This window comes from Saccopteryx bilineata, chromosome 4 (genome assembly GCF_036850765.1).
Source record: "Saccopteryx bilineata isolate mSacBil1 chromosome 4, mSacBil1_pri_phased_curated, whole genome shotgun sequence".
Taxonomy (NCBI): domain Eukaryota; kingdom Metazoa; phylum Chordata; class Mammalia; order Chiroptera; family Emballonuridae; genus Saccopteryx; species Saccopteryx bilineata.
In genome coordinates, this window is record NC_089493.1 from 218,119,970 (window position 1) to 218,134,491 (window position 14,522).

The window sequence follows — 14,522 nt, forward strand, 5'->3', positions numbered from 1 at the left end:
TTAGCTTTCTGTATAGCTAATGGTTTAGGAAAACTGTTTAAAGTACCAGTGAAGGTCAGTGTATCTCAGATGGTACACCACATATTTTTCATGGTTTGTGGTGTGACCACAAGGGGAAAATTCAGTAACTTCTGATTCTAGGTAGGTTACTTCTAATGAGTTACTTTGTGGTTGGAGGTTGTCATTTTACCAGACTGTGTTTTCCCACTTATAAAGTAATCTAAATATTTTTTTAAAACTAGAATCCATTTTTAAAACATTATATAAAGGATTACACTACTGTTAATCCAAATCTGTTTGTCAAATAGGGTTGAAAAATTAAGAGCAAATATTAACATTTTAATGATTCTGCTTCACGTTTTGTAGCAGTATAGGAGAGAATTTGATAAATGTATATGGATGCATAGCTAATAATGGCAAAGTTAAACATTAACTTTTAATTATTGCCTAAACATGTTAGAATTATTGTATATTTTGATCTGCATTGTATATTCAATCTTAGAATATTTATTCTAAGTGCATTTAATGACTTTATCATAAAATGTTATTTTACTTTATATCAGATATTTTTAATTCATTATAGTAAAATTGGATTATATTTTAGAGTAAGTAGAGGAAAACTTTATTGGTTAAACAAGTTACATAACTTCTCCTAGCCTAGATTTTCTTCTCTGAATAATTAAGACTTGTAATAACAGCACCACTCTTTGAGAATTGTCAAGAGATAAAATGAATTAATACATGGAAAGAGCTTGGAAATGTGGCTTGGCCAGGCTGTACACTCCATACATACTTATTTATATTATTAGTTAAGCAAATATTTATGGCTGATATTTCATAGATTTTTGAAACATGTTGAATATTCTGCTTTTTCCAATATAATTTACTTTTTATTTTTTTAACTGAAGAGAATTAGCTTGATATAGAAAAAAGAATTAAAGTAAGACATACATTAACTACAGGCAAATCCTTAGCAAACTGTATAACCTCTAACCTCTCTACTTTTGGGGGGTTTTTTAAGTGAGAGGAGGGGAGATGCTGAGACAGACTCCCACATGCACCCTGACCAGATCCACCCTACAGGCCCTGTCTCGGGCCAATGCTGAAATCAACCAAGCACTTTTTTAGCACCTGAAGCTGATGCTCTAACCAACATGCTATCCTCAGCATCCAGGCTGACACTTGAAACAATCAGCCACTTGCTGGGCAAGGAGAAGAGAAAAAGATAGGGAAGCAGGATGGGAAAGAAGCAGATGGTGGCCTCCCTGTGTGCATGACTGGGAAATGAACCAGGACATCCATATGCTGGGTGATGCTCTATCCATTGAGACAACTGGCCATGGCCCTAACCTCTTTATAAATAAGTGCTTGCATGGCTGATAGCAGGCTCTGTGACTAGTGACTTGACTCTATTTCTTTAGGCTTATCCTTTCTTTGGCAGGGAAGTTATATTGTGTATGACGGGAATAGAGTAACAGATTATTTGTGCTTATTTATTTTTTTAAGCAAACAACTCACAGATTTCCTTTTTGGTTATGGAAATTGAGTTATCTTTTTGTTTGCTCTTCATTTAAGATCACTCTGTAAAATTACTGAAATAGTTTTTCACTTCCTTATAACAGCAGGTCATGTCTACTTTAAGAAAGATTGGCAATGAGAATTTAAACTCATAATATTTCTACTCTATTTTCCTAGTAGTTAATTGTTTTATTTTCAATGCCTTTTTGTTTTATTTGCTTTCATTTTAAAAATAGCATATACTAATGGTACAAAATATAATCAAACAGTAGAGAAATATAAACTGAAAAGGACATCTGTTTCTCCGTTTCACTCACTCTCCACCCTCTGCTCTACTCTACACCCTGTTTCCAAAGGTAAACATTGTTAATGATTTCCTGTGTATTCCCCCGGAAATATTCCACAAATATACAAATATTTATAAATACATAAACAAGGACAGATGTGTATATCCTTGTATGTATGTGTGTATATATAGTATATGTATATATTTTATATATAATATATATATTTTTGTGCACACATAAATTTACCACATACAAATATACCTTTTTCCTATTTTATAATAGTTATTCTGTAATTCATTTTTCCAGTCTCTCATTATTGAAATGTTGATTATTTCTAGTTATTTTTATAATTATAAGCAATGTTTTCTTAGACATCCTTATACTCGGAATATTTCCTTACTAATGGACTATCCATAGAATAAATTTCTAGAGTATATGCACTTACTATTAACATCTATGTAAAATTTGCTACCAGATGGATTGCCAGGCCATGGGTTAATATATGAAAGAAATAAATCACAAGTAAATTATTTGAAATATTATAAATGAGTAAATGGAAACATAAAATTTTGTCTGTATATTCATTAGGCTGAGTTTTATGATCATTTCCTGTCACCAAGTTAAATTATATAGCAGTTTTCTTCGATTATTAGCAATATCCACACCTTGAAATGTCCTTGCAGCTTGTCCATCTCATGCCCAGGGAACAGAGCTTACTTAAAAGAATAATGTTTTATTGTGAAACTAAAGCTTGCTTGAATAATGTACTTTCTAAGTGGTAGAATAAAGTTAAAAGCATTTTACAATTCTACTTGAGTAATCATCTCTTGTGTTTTAATTTCTTCCTATAAGGCTATGAAGAAGCAAATGCACATATTATTTACTCCTTGGCAGAAGGGCTATTTAATGCTAGAGCATAGTAACAGAAAGGGAAATGCTAAAATTAGCCATGTTTTTCCTTCATCTTTGATTTAATTTGGTGGACATCAAAGGTACTAGGGAGGACAAACTGATAATTACCAAGATAAAAGTGCCCTACCCAGGAAACACTGAGTTTTCCAGTCCTCAAAAAGCCTTGTAGTTTATTACGTGCAGAAATGATTAAGATAACTGGATATCTGGAGCAAGGACACGTGGTAATGTTGCTTAGTCTCTTCTATGGAATAAATGACTAAGAATGTATGATAATGACAATTAATAGTATCTATGATCTCTGACTAAACTTGATGCTATAAGTCCAAGGTTTCTGGTGATGTAATTAATTACCAAATATTAAATGGCAGGCTAGATACCAATCTTATTTCCCATACCATGAAAATTTATGGGGTCCAAGTAGTCTATTTTTAACTAAAAAAATTAAAGATATTTCTATATTATATTTTATAGATATACTAATATGTCTTATGTTAATGTATATTATATATGTAAACAAATAAACTTGTGTTTATATAGAATATAAAAGCATAGTTATGACCTATGATAATTAAACAGGTAACAAAGGTATGTCTTTGATTTTCCTATGTGAGCACTTGGAATATAGTAGTAGTATTCACTAAAAATGTTATTATAAAAATAAATAGACATTTCTATGTAGGAATATAAATAAATATGCTACTGACACAGTCTTTTAGTTTATTCCTGTCTACCTTTGACCTGAATTATATCTGGGTCTTTCATTTGGTTGGTTTGCATTTTAATCAGAATCAGTTTAAATTCTAAAAGCCTTACATATTAATTCTTGGAAATATACTTCTTCCATTTTCAGTTTACTCCTGTTTAAAAAATACTATAATAAAACTTAAGAAAAAAGTTGAATGAGTTATAGCTTAATGTGGGAGTCTACATTTACTACCCAATTATTAAATACTAATTCAATTTTTCCTCTCAAACTATCACATTTAATATTTTAAAGTTTCCACCGGTTAACTTTGACAATCTTGATTGGGAGTTCAATGAAATCAATGAAAATTAACAAGCCTCCTAAAATTCTTTATGGAAAATTATATATAAATGAATAAACTCAAAAACTAAACAAAATTATGAAATTATTATTAAATTAACATTGTTAACTCAGATTGCATACATCTTTATTTGATATTGCTCAATAAAGATTATATAAAAAGCATTTTATTAGGTACTATGAAATATATAAAAATTAATCTACCACACCTCAGTTATGTTTCAGGCATTTATATGTTTTATAAACTTCTATAAATTTTTATTTAGTGTTAGCAAAAAAGCAGAGAGAGATAAAGAGTTATCTTCATACCTGTACCAGGTATGTAAAGTTAGTGTGGTGAAATGAAGACAAAAATAATAAGGCCATGCAAATAATGCCAATATTTATATGAACTTTTATGGAAATAAAATTTAAATTTAATCACCTTGACAAAGTGCTTTTGATTTGTGTTCCACTCCCAGTTCTGCAACTAATAAAAATATTAAAATACTATGCTTTTTTTTCTCATCGCCTCAGTTTTCTTATCTCTCAATAAAACACTAGTCAGATGGTCTGTAAGGTTTGTTATTGCTGCTAAAATTCATAATATGTACACTCATGCCATTAGTGTTTTTATTTAAGAAATCAGGATTTCTACAATAATTTAGTCACAAAGTATCAGTCAGGAAATTGTTAATAACCTACAATTTAACCTCTTCTTTTGCCAGAGGAGGAAATTGAGAACCAGGTGATTCAAAAGTTATTGACCAAATACATACAGTTTATCCATGCAGAACCATGTTAAAATCCCAAGTTAAATCATTACTCACTATGTCTTTTCAAATTTTATAATTATTTAAAAAATTGTTATTTACCTGAAAATATAGCATTTGAGTATGTGTGCCTTTACAAATCTTCTTTTCTTGTATTTCTGTGAATCGTGTTTATGACAGGAAAATGTTTAAAATGGCAATAGGTAGTTTTCTTTAAATTTAAAATTTAGTAAAATAACCTTTTAATTAAGTTCTCTCAAGTTATAGTCACCCAGGTAATCTGGAAGTGCTGGTAATTGTGGTAAGTGTGCAAATTTGAATGCATCATCCTTCATGATTAGCAATAACAAAAATAAGAAGATAGTTATTCAAATACACCAATGATTGACATTATATTAAAGAACTCAATGGTAACATCACTGATTTTTAAACATTCTGCAGATGATTTTATTCAGTTACCCCTTTCAAGGTGGCTAGTTTGATGGTTTCTAATGCTGAAAATACTTTTTAAACTTTTTGGACCTTCAGAGCCTACATCACTTTAATGTTGAGAGACTTTGTATCTGTGTATGTGTGAATTATAGTCAAGTTGGATTCATATAGATGGTTATATTAGGGTATAATAACACTTTGACTACATAGTGATTATGTGTTGAGATGGTCCATAAGATTGTTCCAACAAATTTTCAAAGCTTAGACATAGACATGTAAATAGAGACCTACATATTGAAATTTTCAGTTTACATTTAGTCTTTAGCAGGAAAAATGTAAGCTAGGCAGTGATGGTTAGCCATGCTCAATATGTGTGAAGCATGTTTGCTGAGTTTGACACCCTTTCTTTTGTCCTGATAATTTTGTTAGTTCTAATATTGGATAAGCACACAGACACTATAGCACACAGATCACATATACTATGTAACTGTCAACATAAAATTATTATGCAAAGTTAATGGTCTCCTAGTTCTCTTACCTTAGTTCCAAAGGAAGAACCATGATTATAGGAAAAGCAACATAGTCAAATATTCCACTGTCTTCTTTTTGTCTACATATTGGCAATATCTGGAGCTTTTAATCCAATCTCAGTTGAGTTGTTTTTTGTTTTGTTTTGGGTTTTTTTGAACAATAAAAAGAAGTTAAATTGAGTGAATGTAAGCAAACATTCAAATCATAAAGGGAATAATAAGCATAAGTAGGATAACTCAGGGAACCTAAGATTTGTAAATACAGTTGGACCTCACAAGGGACTGTGAGCATGAATGGAAGTCTGTGTCCATTCTTCTTATCTGAATACACACTTTCTGTCTTCACTATGTTTTGGCTCCCTTACCACTAACATTCATATGCCTTCTTTTCTCATTTGGCCAACTTAGACTGTCACCAAATTTTAAGAAATTCAGTGATGAGTGAGTGGTCCAGCCTGGGCCAGACTTCTTCCTTGAATCAAATCAGCTGTGGCCAGAAGAGCAGGGTCATAAGCTCACCCTGAAAATGTTGGATGGAAGGGGCAGTGGGGGAGAGAGAAGTATGAGTAGGGAGACAGGATTCAGAGAAAGAGAGCACATAACCTTAGCATATCCCAAATGTACTTACCATACTATATTAAAATATTTTGAAATTCAAGTAAAGCTTAGTCAAAACAGATCTTACGTTTGGGCCATATATTTTCTAGAATAATAAAATGTTTCATTACATAACATTTTTATTTTATAGTAAAAAAAGAGAGAGAAAAACAAAATGGTAAATACTGTCCTTAGAGTATACCTTAGTGATTAGATTCGTTTGAGAAGGAAAGGGATTTTTTTTATCATTATTATTAACAAAAGCTTATAACTTTTTGAGTTTTCTTGCCTGAGTATTTAAGAACTCAGCAACACTGTGCCTTGAGCTCTTTGGAGCTGAAGCATTGCATGTAAAAATCTAACAATTACACTTGTCTTTATCTTATCTGAGCCTGTGGTGAAGGTCAGACAACTGATCAGTGTTTTTAACTGATAGAACTAATGTCCTTCTCTGTAAAGCAGACATTTTGCAACTATCCCGATCTTTATCATGAGGAATCAACTTAGAAGACATTTACCAATCTGTAGTCTCCTTCCTGATTCTTCCACCAACTACACCTCTGAATTACCATGTTATCTGGATACACACAAATATCTATTTAAAATAATTAATTAGTACTTTATTAAGAAGATGGTCAATTCTTACTTTGCGTGAAAACAGACAGTGTGGATGACCTCAGCATGGGACATTAATACAATCTCACATATTGTGTTTACTTCCCTATAGTAATTATAGGAAAAGCAGGGATGGAGGGAACCCTCTGTGATCTAATAATTTTTAAAAAGAAGTTGAAACAGAATTTCATAAGCAACAACTCATAACATGCTTCATAGTTGCAGATATAAGTAAATGTACATAAAGAAAAGGAGTGCTGACTGGAAATAAAATTCAGAGACAAACTCTCCACTTAACCAAATATTTTTATCCTTTCAGGTTTAGCCCAATCAATACTAATTCCTCAAGGCTAATTTGATACAGATGGAATCTTCCTTGGAAGCCTCAGCAAAGAGCATCTGAAAGTTTTTCCTCTAATATTGGGCATGTGTACTTTTCACATAGTTTCCATTGTATCACTGCTTACTTTTGGTCTTAAACTATTTACCTTTTGTTTTTTGTGCTGACATCCTAATAGGAAATTTTAAAAGAGGTGGTAATATTTTTCCCATGGTGACTATGTGCTCAGCACTTCATTTGTAATAAATATCTCACTTAATCTTTATAATGGCCTCATTGTACACACAATATATAAATTCTAGACTTGGCTTAGATATAAGCTAGGTGTGGGGTTTAGGGCCAGTAATATTTCCAGGCTTCAGTTTCCTTATTCTAGCTATCTAATGTGTCCCTTCATCTCCCCCACACTCTCTACAAACTAGTCTCTTTTATGTTAATCTTAGATAAGAAGTAACAGATAACATGTAAAATATGATACAAATAGAATATAAAATAAATGTTTCTCTTAAATACTTTTCCCACTTCTTTAGAAACTTAAGATTCAGGAAAGTAAAAACCTCCCCCAGTTCTTTCACTGCTACATTCCTACTGCCGGGATGGGTCCCTGAAATTTTGTAAACAAACAATATATTTTTCTCAAATGAATAAACAAAAAAAAGAGAGTATAAACTGAGAAGGAAAACTAGCCACCAAACCGACCCTGTCACAGGACTTATCTCTGTGCAGTCATTTTCTGTATGCTTCTCTCTGTCACCTGGGGGCAGGGGTGCTGAGATGGAGTTATCTGCTCAGTCATTTCGCCTGTCGCTGGAACTGTGCCTATCATATGATAGGCCCTCAATAAATAAAAATCTGAAAATGTAAAGCTATTTACTTCGTTATCATCATGAAATTGTTCACCTAGAAAGTAAGTTTGAGTATCTGTGTTTGTTTCTTCAAAGACACATTTACAGAACAATCACAAAAGATTATGACTGAGATTAAAACAAAGCAATTTAAGAAAAATAAAAAAGTATAATAAGTTAACTATTTCTCAGTGTTTCTAGACTTTTCAGGTATCCTGAAATTCTTGGGTATAAGAAAGAATGAATGCATGTACTATCATAAAAAAATCAACTCAAAACTACAATTATTAAGTAAATCCTAGCCTTTTGCTGGCCAATAACTCTACGTGTAAGCCAGGTAAATTTGTGTCCTGTGCCATTAAATCAGACCCTGCTCATTTCATGTTATTTTTCCTCTCTTAGTCTGTGAATTTCTGGTACGTGCTGGTGATGAATGATGAACACACCGAGAGGCGGTACCTGCTGTTTTTCCTGCTGAGTTGGGGACTGCCAGCTTTTGTGGTGATTCTCCTTATAGTGATTTTGAGAGGAGTCTATCATCAGAGCATGCCACAGATCTACGGGCTCATCCACGGCGACCTGTAAGTGCGTCCAGGCGGAACACATTGCCTTCGCAGCCTCCATGTGCCCAGGCAGTTTTATTAGTAGTAGATGGTAGAAACGGCTGACTCGCTATGATTGGACAAAAAACAGAAAATCTAGATTTCCTGTCATACTGTCTGATTCTACTTCCTCCAATTATCTCTTTAAACAAGAAACTATTACCTCTCCAGTTCCTTTTATAGATTTAATTTCCTTAGGTGAGGTGATGTATCAAACAGTTCACAGTAATCTGCATCTTAACATAATTTAGTTTATTCAATTGAGACCAACAAAAATACCAAGCAAAATCAGAGAACTGTATAAATGTTGATAAAGAATACAAGCAGTAAAAAATTAAAAGTGTGGCACATTAAGGACTCTGATGGGGAAGGGGGTAGTTTGGGGTGGGATGGCAGCCACCGTCATCCAGAAAAATCCTTAAAAAACCAAAAGCCTGGATCAGAGTGAATGGAGAGCGAAGGACCTGGGAGGGAGACGAGATCAGTGCCTCCTCCTTACATTAGGTATTCCGTGAGCCAGTAGTTCTGAAATCTGTCAAACCCTCATGCACGCAGGCATGTACATCCATGTCTTAGTTCTGAATCTGGTTTCTCACAGATTTTAGGACCACTCAGCTCCTTGCATTGACTCCACATGCAGAAAAAAGAAACCCCAAAACCTTTGTAATAATAAAAGTTAATCATCTCCTTCAGTATAATTATAATTAGAGGAAAAAGTAACATTTCTAAATAAGAAAGAATGCCTATTCATAATCCTATGAAGACAGTTTTACCTAAATATCTCCTAGGTTATTGTGAAGATTAAAATTAGTTAACGGATATGAAAAAAATTTTAAAGTAAAAACCACTGTATAAGCAGAACTCATTTTAACATTATTTCTGCCTCTGATGAATTATAATTATTATATACTTAATAAATTCTTATTATCAACATATGCAAATGTATTTCACATCCAGGCAATCACAGACCTATATCTCATACCACATCCACACCTATTAAAATAACATATATAATAATTTGTCTTTTTATTATTGAGATTCCATTATACTGATTATAGTATTGTCATATATTTTTCTCATGTGAAGTTCTAAAGCCTAATTGTCTAGAAAGGAATGGTCATATCTTTTCAAACTTATGTTATGGCATTTTACTACTCCTGTTTTAATTTAAATCTTTGATTTTTAAAAATATTTTAGAGAGAGTAGAGGGAGGGAGGGAAGGGGGAGAGAGAGAAAGAGAAAGAAGGGCGGTCCTCAGGAAGCATCAGCTCCCATTTGTGCCTTGACCAGGCAAGCCCAGGGTTTTGAACCAGTGACCTCAGTGTTCCAGGTTTTGAACCATCAGCCTCAGCATTACAGGTCGATGCTTTATCTACTGCACCACCACAGATCATGCTACCACGATTAATTTCAGAAGGTTCTGCAGCATTCTTTGTCAAATACAAAGTCACTATGAGACAAGCCAGCAGCCCATTCCTTTCATTCGCTCCTGGGGGAGACAGGACTTGTTAAGGGGAAGTTTTAGAATTCCAGGTGTACCTAACTCACCTTGATGGATGGGACCTGATGAAAGTGATGTTTATTTGAAGAAACTCTCTCTCTGTTTCTAAAAAGATTTTTAAAAAATATTTAATTACAGTTTATAGTCAATATTATTTTATAATTTGGTTTCCAGTGTATAGTAGAGTGGTTGGGCAATCATATATTTTAAAAAGCATATCCCCCAGTATTTTCAGTCCCCATCCTGCACCATATATAGTTATCACAATATTAATAACTATATTTCCTATGCTGTAAGTTACATCCCAATGACTATTTTGTAACGACTGATCTGTACTTCTCAATCCCTTCACTTATTTTCAGCCAGTCTCCCAAACTCCCCCCGCCCCCGCAACAGTCTATTCCCTGTATCTGTGAGTCTGTTTCTATTTTGTTCGTGTATATTGTTCTTTAGATTTGATGTGAAAGTGAAATCATATGGTATATGTCTTTCTCTGATTGACTTATTTCACTTAGCATAATACCCCCAAGGTCCATCCATGCTGTCGCAAATGGTAAGTTGTTTTTTTTTGTGGCTGAGTAATATTCCATTGTATATACATACCACTACTTTTTTATTCACTCATCTATTGACGAGCCCTTGGGTTGTTTTCCTATCTTGGCTATTGTCAATAATGCTACAATGAACATAGAGGTGTATATTCTTTTTTGAAGTAGTATGTTGGGTTTCTTCTGATATATACCCAGAATTGCTAGGTTATAAAGTAGTTCCAGTTTTTATTTTTTGAGGAAGCTTCATACTGTTTTTCATAGTGGCTATACCAGTCTGCATTCCCGCCATCAGTGCAGGAGGGTTCCCTTTTCTCCACATCCTCCTCAACACTGGCCGTTTATTTATTTATTGATGACAGCCATTCTGATAGGTGTGAGGTAATAGCTCATTGTGGTTTGATTTGCATATCTCTGATGATTAGTGACGTTGATCATCTTTTCATATGTATGTTGGCCATCTGTATATCCTCTTTGGAGAAATGTTTATTCCTTTGTTCATTTTTTAATTGGATTGTCTTTGATTTCATCACTTTTTAAACTCATCTTTTAATTTTATTACTTTTACTACCTCTGTTTTATCTTTTTTTCTTACTGTATACCAGATACTAGACATTAATTTTATTTATTTTAAAAAGCTTTCCAAGCTTTATTGGCATATATAATTATATAAGTGTAAAATGTTCTATATGATTATTTGATACATGTACCAAGTGTGAAATGATTACCAAAATAGGTTTAGGTAAGTCTTCCACAACGGTTATATTACCTTTTTGATGTATGTGTGTAAGAACATTTAAGATTTACTCTCTAAGCAACTTGCAAGCATATAACACAGTATTGTTAACTGAAGTTACCATGCTATACATTGGATCCCCCAAACTTATTCATATTATAACTGCAAATCTTTACTCTTTGACCAACATCTCCCCACTTTCCCCACCCCCCATTCCTGGCAACAACCATTCTAATCTGTGTTTCTATGAGTTCAACATTTTTAGTTTCCTCATATAAGTGAGATTATACAGTACAGCGATGTTCCCATAAGATTATAATGGCACTGAATTTCCTGGAAGAAGTGGAAAGAGATGTGTTTAGGATATATTTTTTATTTTTCTGGCAAGAACAATATTTGTAGGTCTTTGCAATAGATTTCTTTTCACTCACAGCACCTCAATTTTCAGTGCACAGATTACATCCCACTGGGTCATCCACTGGCCCATTTCAGCACAGAGGAATCGCCCTCCCACCCCCAGAGCTACATAGTCACAGGACACTACAGCCCTCCCAGATCTAGCCTGATGGGCTTCAGAGTATTGCTATAGATTCTTTATTGCGGCCCTAAGCTCTTGCACAGGACACAAGTCTGCAGAAGCTTCAAAACACAGATAAGTTTTATTTCTTTCGTTATTCAGTTCAATGCCAGAGAGAGTCCTTTGTGTCAGATGGGATCAAGGGAACCAAAACAAATTTTCAAAGTCCAAATATTGAATCCTAAGTTCTATACCCTCTCCATATAAAATGCCCTCTTTTTCATGACTACCATAAAAGATCCTTAATCTGACCACTGCTTCAACATGCAGTATCCAAAACCATATTGCCACGCTAGTCCGAGTTTCTTTATCTCTTTATCTTGATTTTTCATTCCTTCTGATCCTCAGGCATCACTATCTCTTGATAGTCACTATTATGGTCAACTGTGCCTTACCCAGCCAAATCACTTTGATATTTTCAATTAGTCCATCCCACATCCCTGTTCATGGAGCAGCACTGACAGCTTCAGTGTTCTGCTTCTGACGCTGTCGGTAGGAAGCAGGGTTCGGGCTTGTGGGACAGGTTTAAGAGTCCGCAGTGCTGTGCGGTAATGTCCTTCAGCCTTTGTGTTCACTCCCCACTCACTCACTGCCTCACTGAGAGTACTTTCTAGTCCTGCAAGCCCGTTTTTGTAAGTGTCCTATATGGGTGTATTGTTTTTTAATACTTATACCTATTTTCACTATACCTTTTATATATTTAGATATATTTAGATGCAAAAATACCATTGTGTTACAGTTGCCTACAGTATTCAGTATAGTAGTAGCATGCTGTGCAGGTTTGTAGCCTAGAAGCAATAGGCCATACCTTATAGCCTAGGTGTGTGGTAAGCTACACCATCTAGATCTCTGTAAGTATACTCACTCTATGATGTTTTCACAGTGACCAAATTGCCTAACCATGCATTTATTTCTCAAACATATTCTCATCATTTAGCAATACATGATTGTATTTGTTCTTTTTATTTTTCTGTCTAACTTATCACATTTAACATAATGCTCTCTAGGTCTATCCATGTTGTTGCAAATGGCAAGATTTTCATCTTTTTCATTGCTGAATAATATTCTTTATCCACTCATTCATAGAAAGACACTAAGGTTGTTTCCATGTCTTGGCTATTGTGAATAATGATGCATCGATGTGGAAGTGCAGTTACCTCTTTGAGATTCTGTCCCCGCCCCTTTGGTTATATACCAGAGGTAGGATTGCTGGATTATATGACAGTTTTATTTTTAATTTTTAAAGAAGCTTTGTACTGTTTTTATAGTGGTTGTACCAATTTACATTTTTACCAATCTTTGATCTTTATTACTTTCTTCTTTCTGCCAATTTTGGGCTTAGTTTGTTCTGTATTTTATAGTTCCTGGATGTGTAAAAGTTAGGTTGTTTTATATCTTTCTTTTTCTTTTCTGGAACCATTTGTCACTGTACATTTCATCTTAGAACTGCTTTTTTGCTGCATGTTGTAGTATTAGTATGTTGTATTTTTATCTCGTTTTGTTTCAAGATATTTTTTATTTTCCTTTTGATTTACTCTTTGACCCATTGGTTGTTCAGGAGTCTACTGTTAAATTTTAATATTTTTGTGAGTTTTTCTAGTTTTATTCCTTTTATTGATTTCTATTTTTGTACCACTATGGTTGGAAAAGATACTTGGTATGATTTTAGTCTTCTTAAATTTGTTAATACCTATTTTATTACCTAATATATGATTTCTCCTTGAGAATGTTCTGTGTGCACTGGAGAACAATGTGCATTTCTGTGTGCACTGGAGAACAATGTGCATTTCTGTGTGCACTGGAGAACAGTGTGCATTTCTGTGTGCACTGGAGAACAGTGTGCATTTCTGTGTGCACCGGAGAACAATGCATTTCTGTGTGCACCGGAGAACAGTGTGCATTTCTGTGTGCACTGGAGAACAGTGTGCATTTCTGTGTGCACTGGAGAACCATGCATTTCTGTGTGCACTGGAGAACCATGCATTTCTGTGTGCACTGGAGAACAGTGTGCATTTCTGTGTGCACTGGAGAACAATGCATTTCTGTGTGCACTGGAGAACCATGCATTTCTGTGTGCACTGGAGAACCATGCATTTCTGTGTGCACTGGAGAACAGTGTGCATTTCTGTGTGCACTGGAGAACAATGCATTTCTGTGTGCACTGGAGAACAGTGTGCATTTCTGTGTGCACTGGAGAACAGTGTGCATTTCTGTGTGCACTGGAGAACCATGCATTTCTGTGTGCACTGGAGAACCATGCATTTCTGTGTGCACTGGAGAACAGTGTGCATTTCTGTGTGCACTGGAGAACAGTGTGCATTTCTGTGTGCACTGGAGAACCATGCATTTCTGTGTGCACTGGAGAACCATGCATTTCTGTGTGCACTGGAGAACAGTGTGCATTTCTGTGTGCACTGGAGAACAATGCATTTCTGTGTGTACTGGAGAACAATGCATTTCTGTGTGCACCGGAGAACAGTGTGCATTTCTGTGTGCACCGGAGAACAGTGTGCATTTCTGTGTGCACTGGAGAACAATGTGCATTTCTGTGTGCACTGGAGAACAGTGTGCATTTCTGTGTGCACCGGAGAGCAATGCATTTCTGTGTGCACCGGAGAACAGTGTGCATTTCTGTGTGCACTGGAGAACAGTGTGCATTTCTGTGTGCACTGGAGAACCATG

The 14,522-nt window shown here is 34.5% G+C and overlaps 1 protein-coding gene across 1 annotated transcript in view; it reads left to right on the forward strand.

The window, feature by feature from the left end:
- Positions 1 to 14,522, forward strand: part of ADGRV1 (adhesion G protein-coupled receptor V1) — a 729,252-nt gene that overhangs the window by 498,177 nt on the left and 216,553 nt on the right. Inside the window, exon 85 of the mRNA XM_066273806.1 lies at positions 8,279 to 8,457. Within this exon, the coding sequence (XP_066129903.1) occupies positions 8,279 to 8,457 (179 nt within the window). The remainder of the gene's footprint in view (positions 1 to 8,278; positions 8,458 to 14,522) is intronic.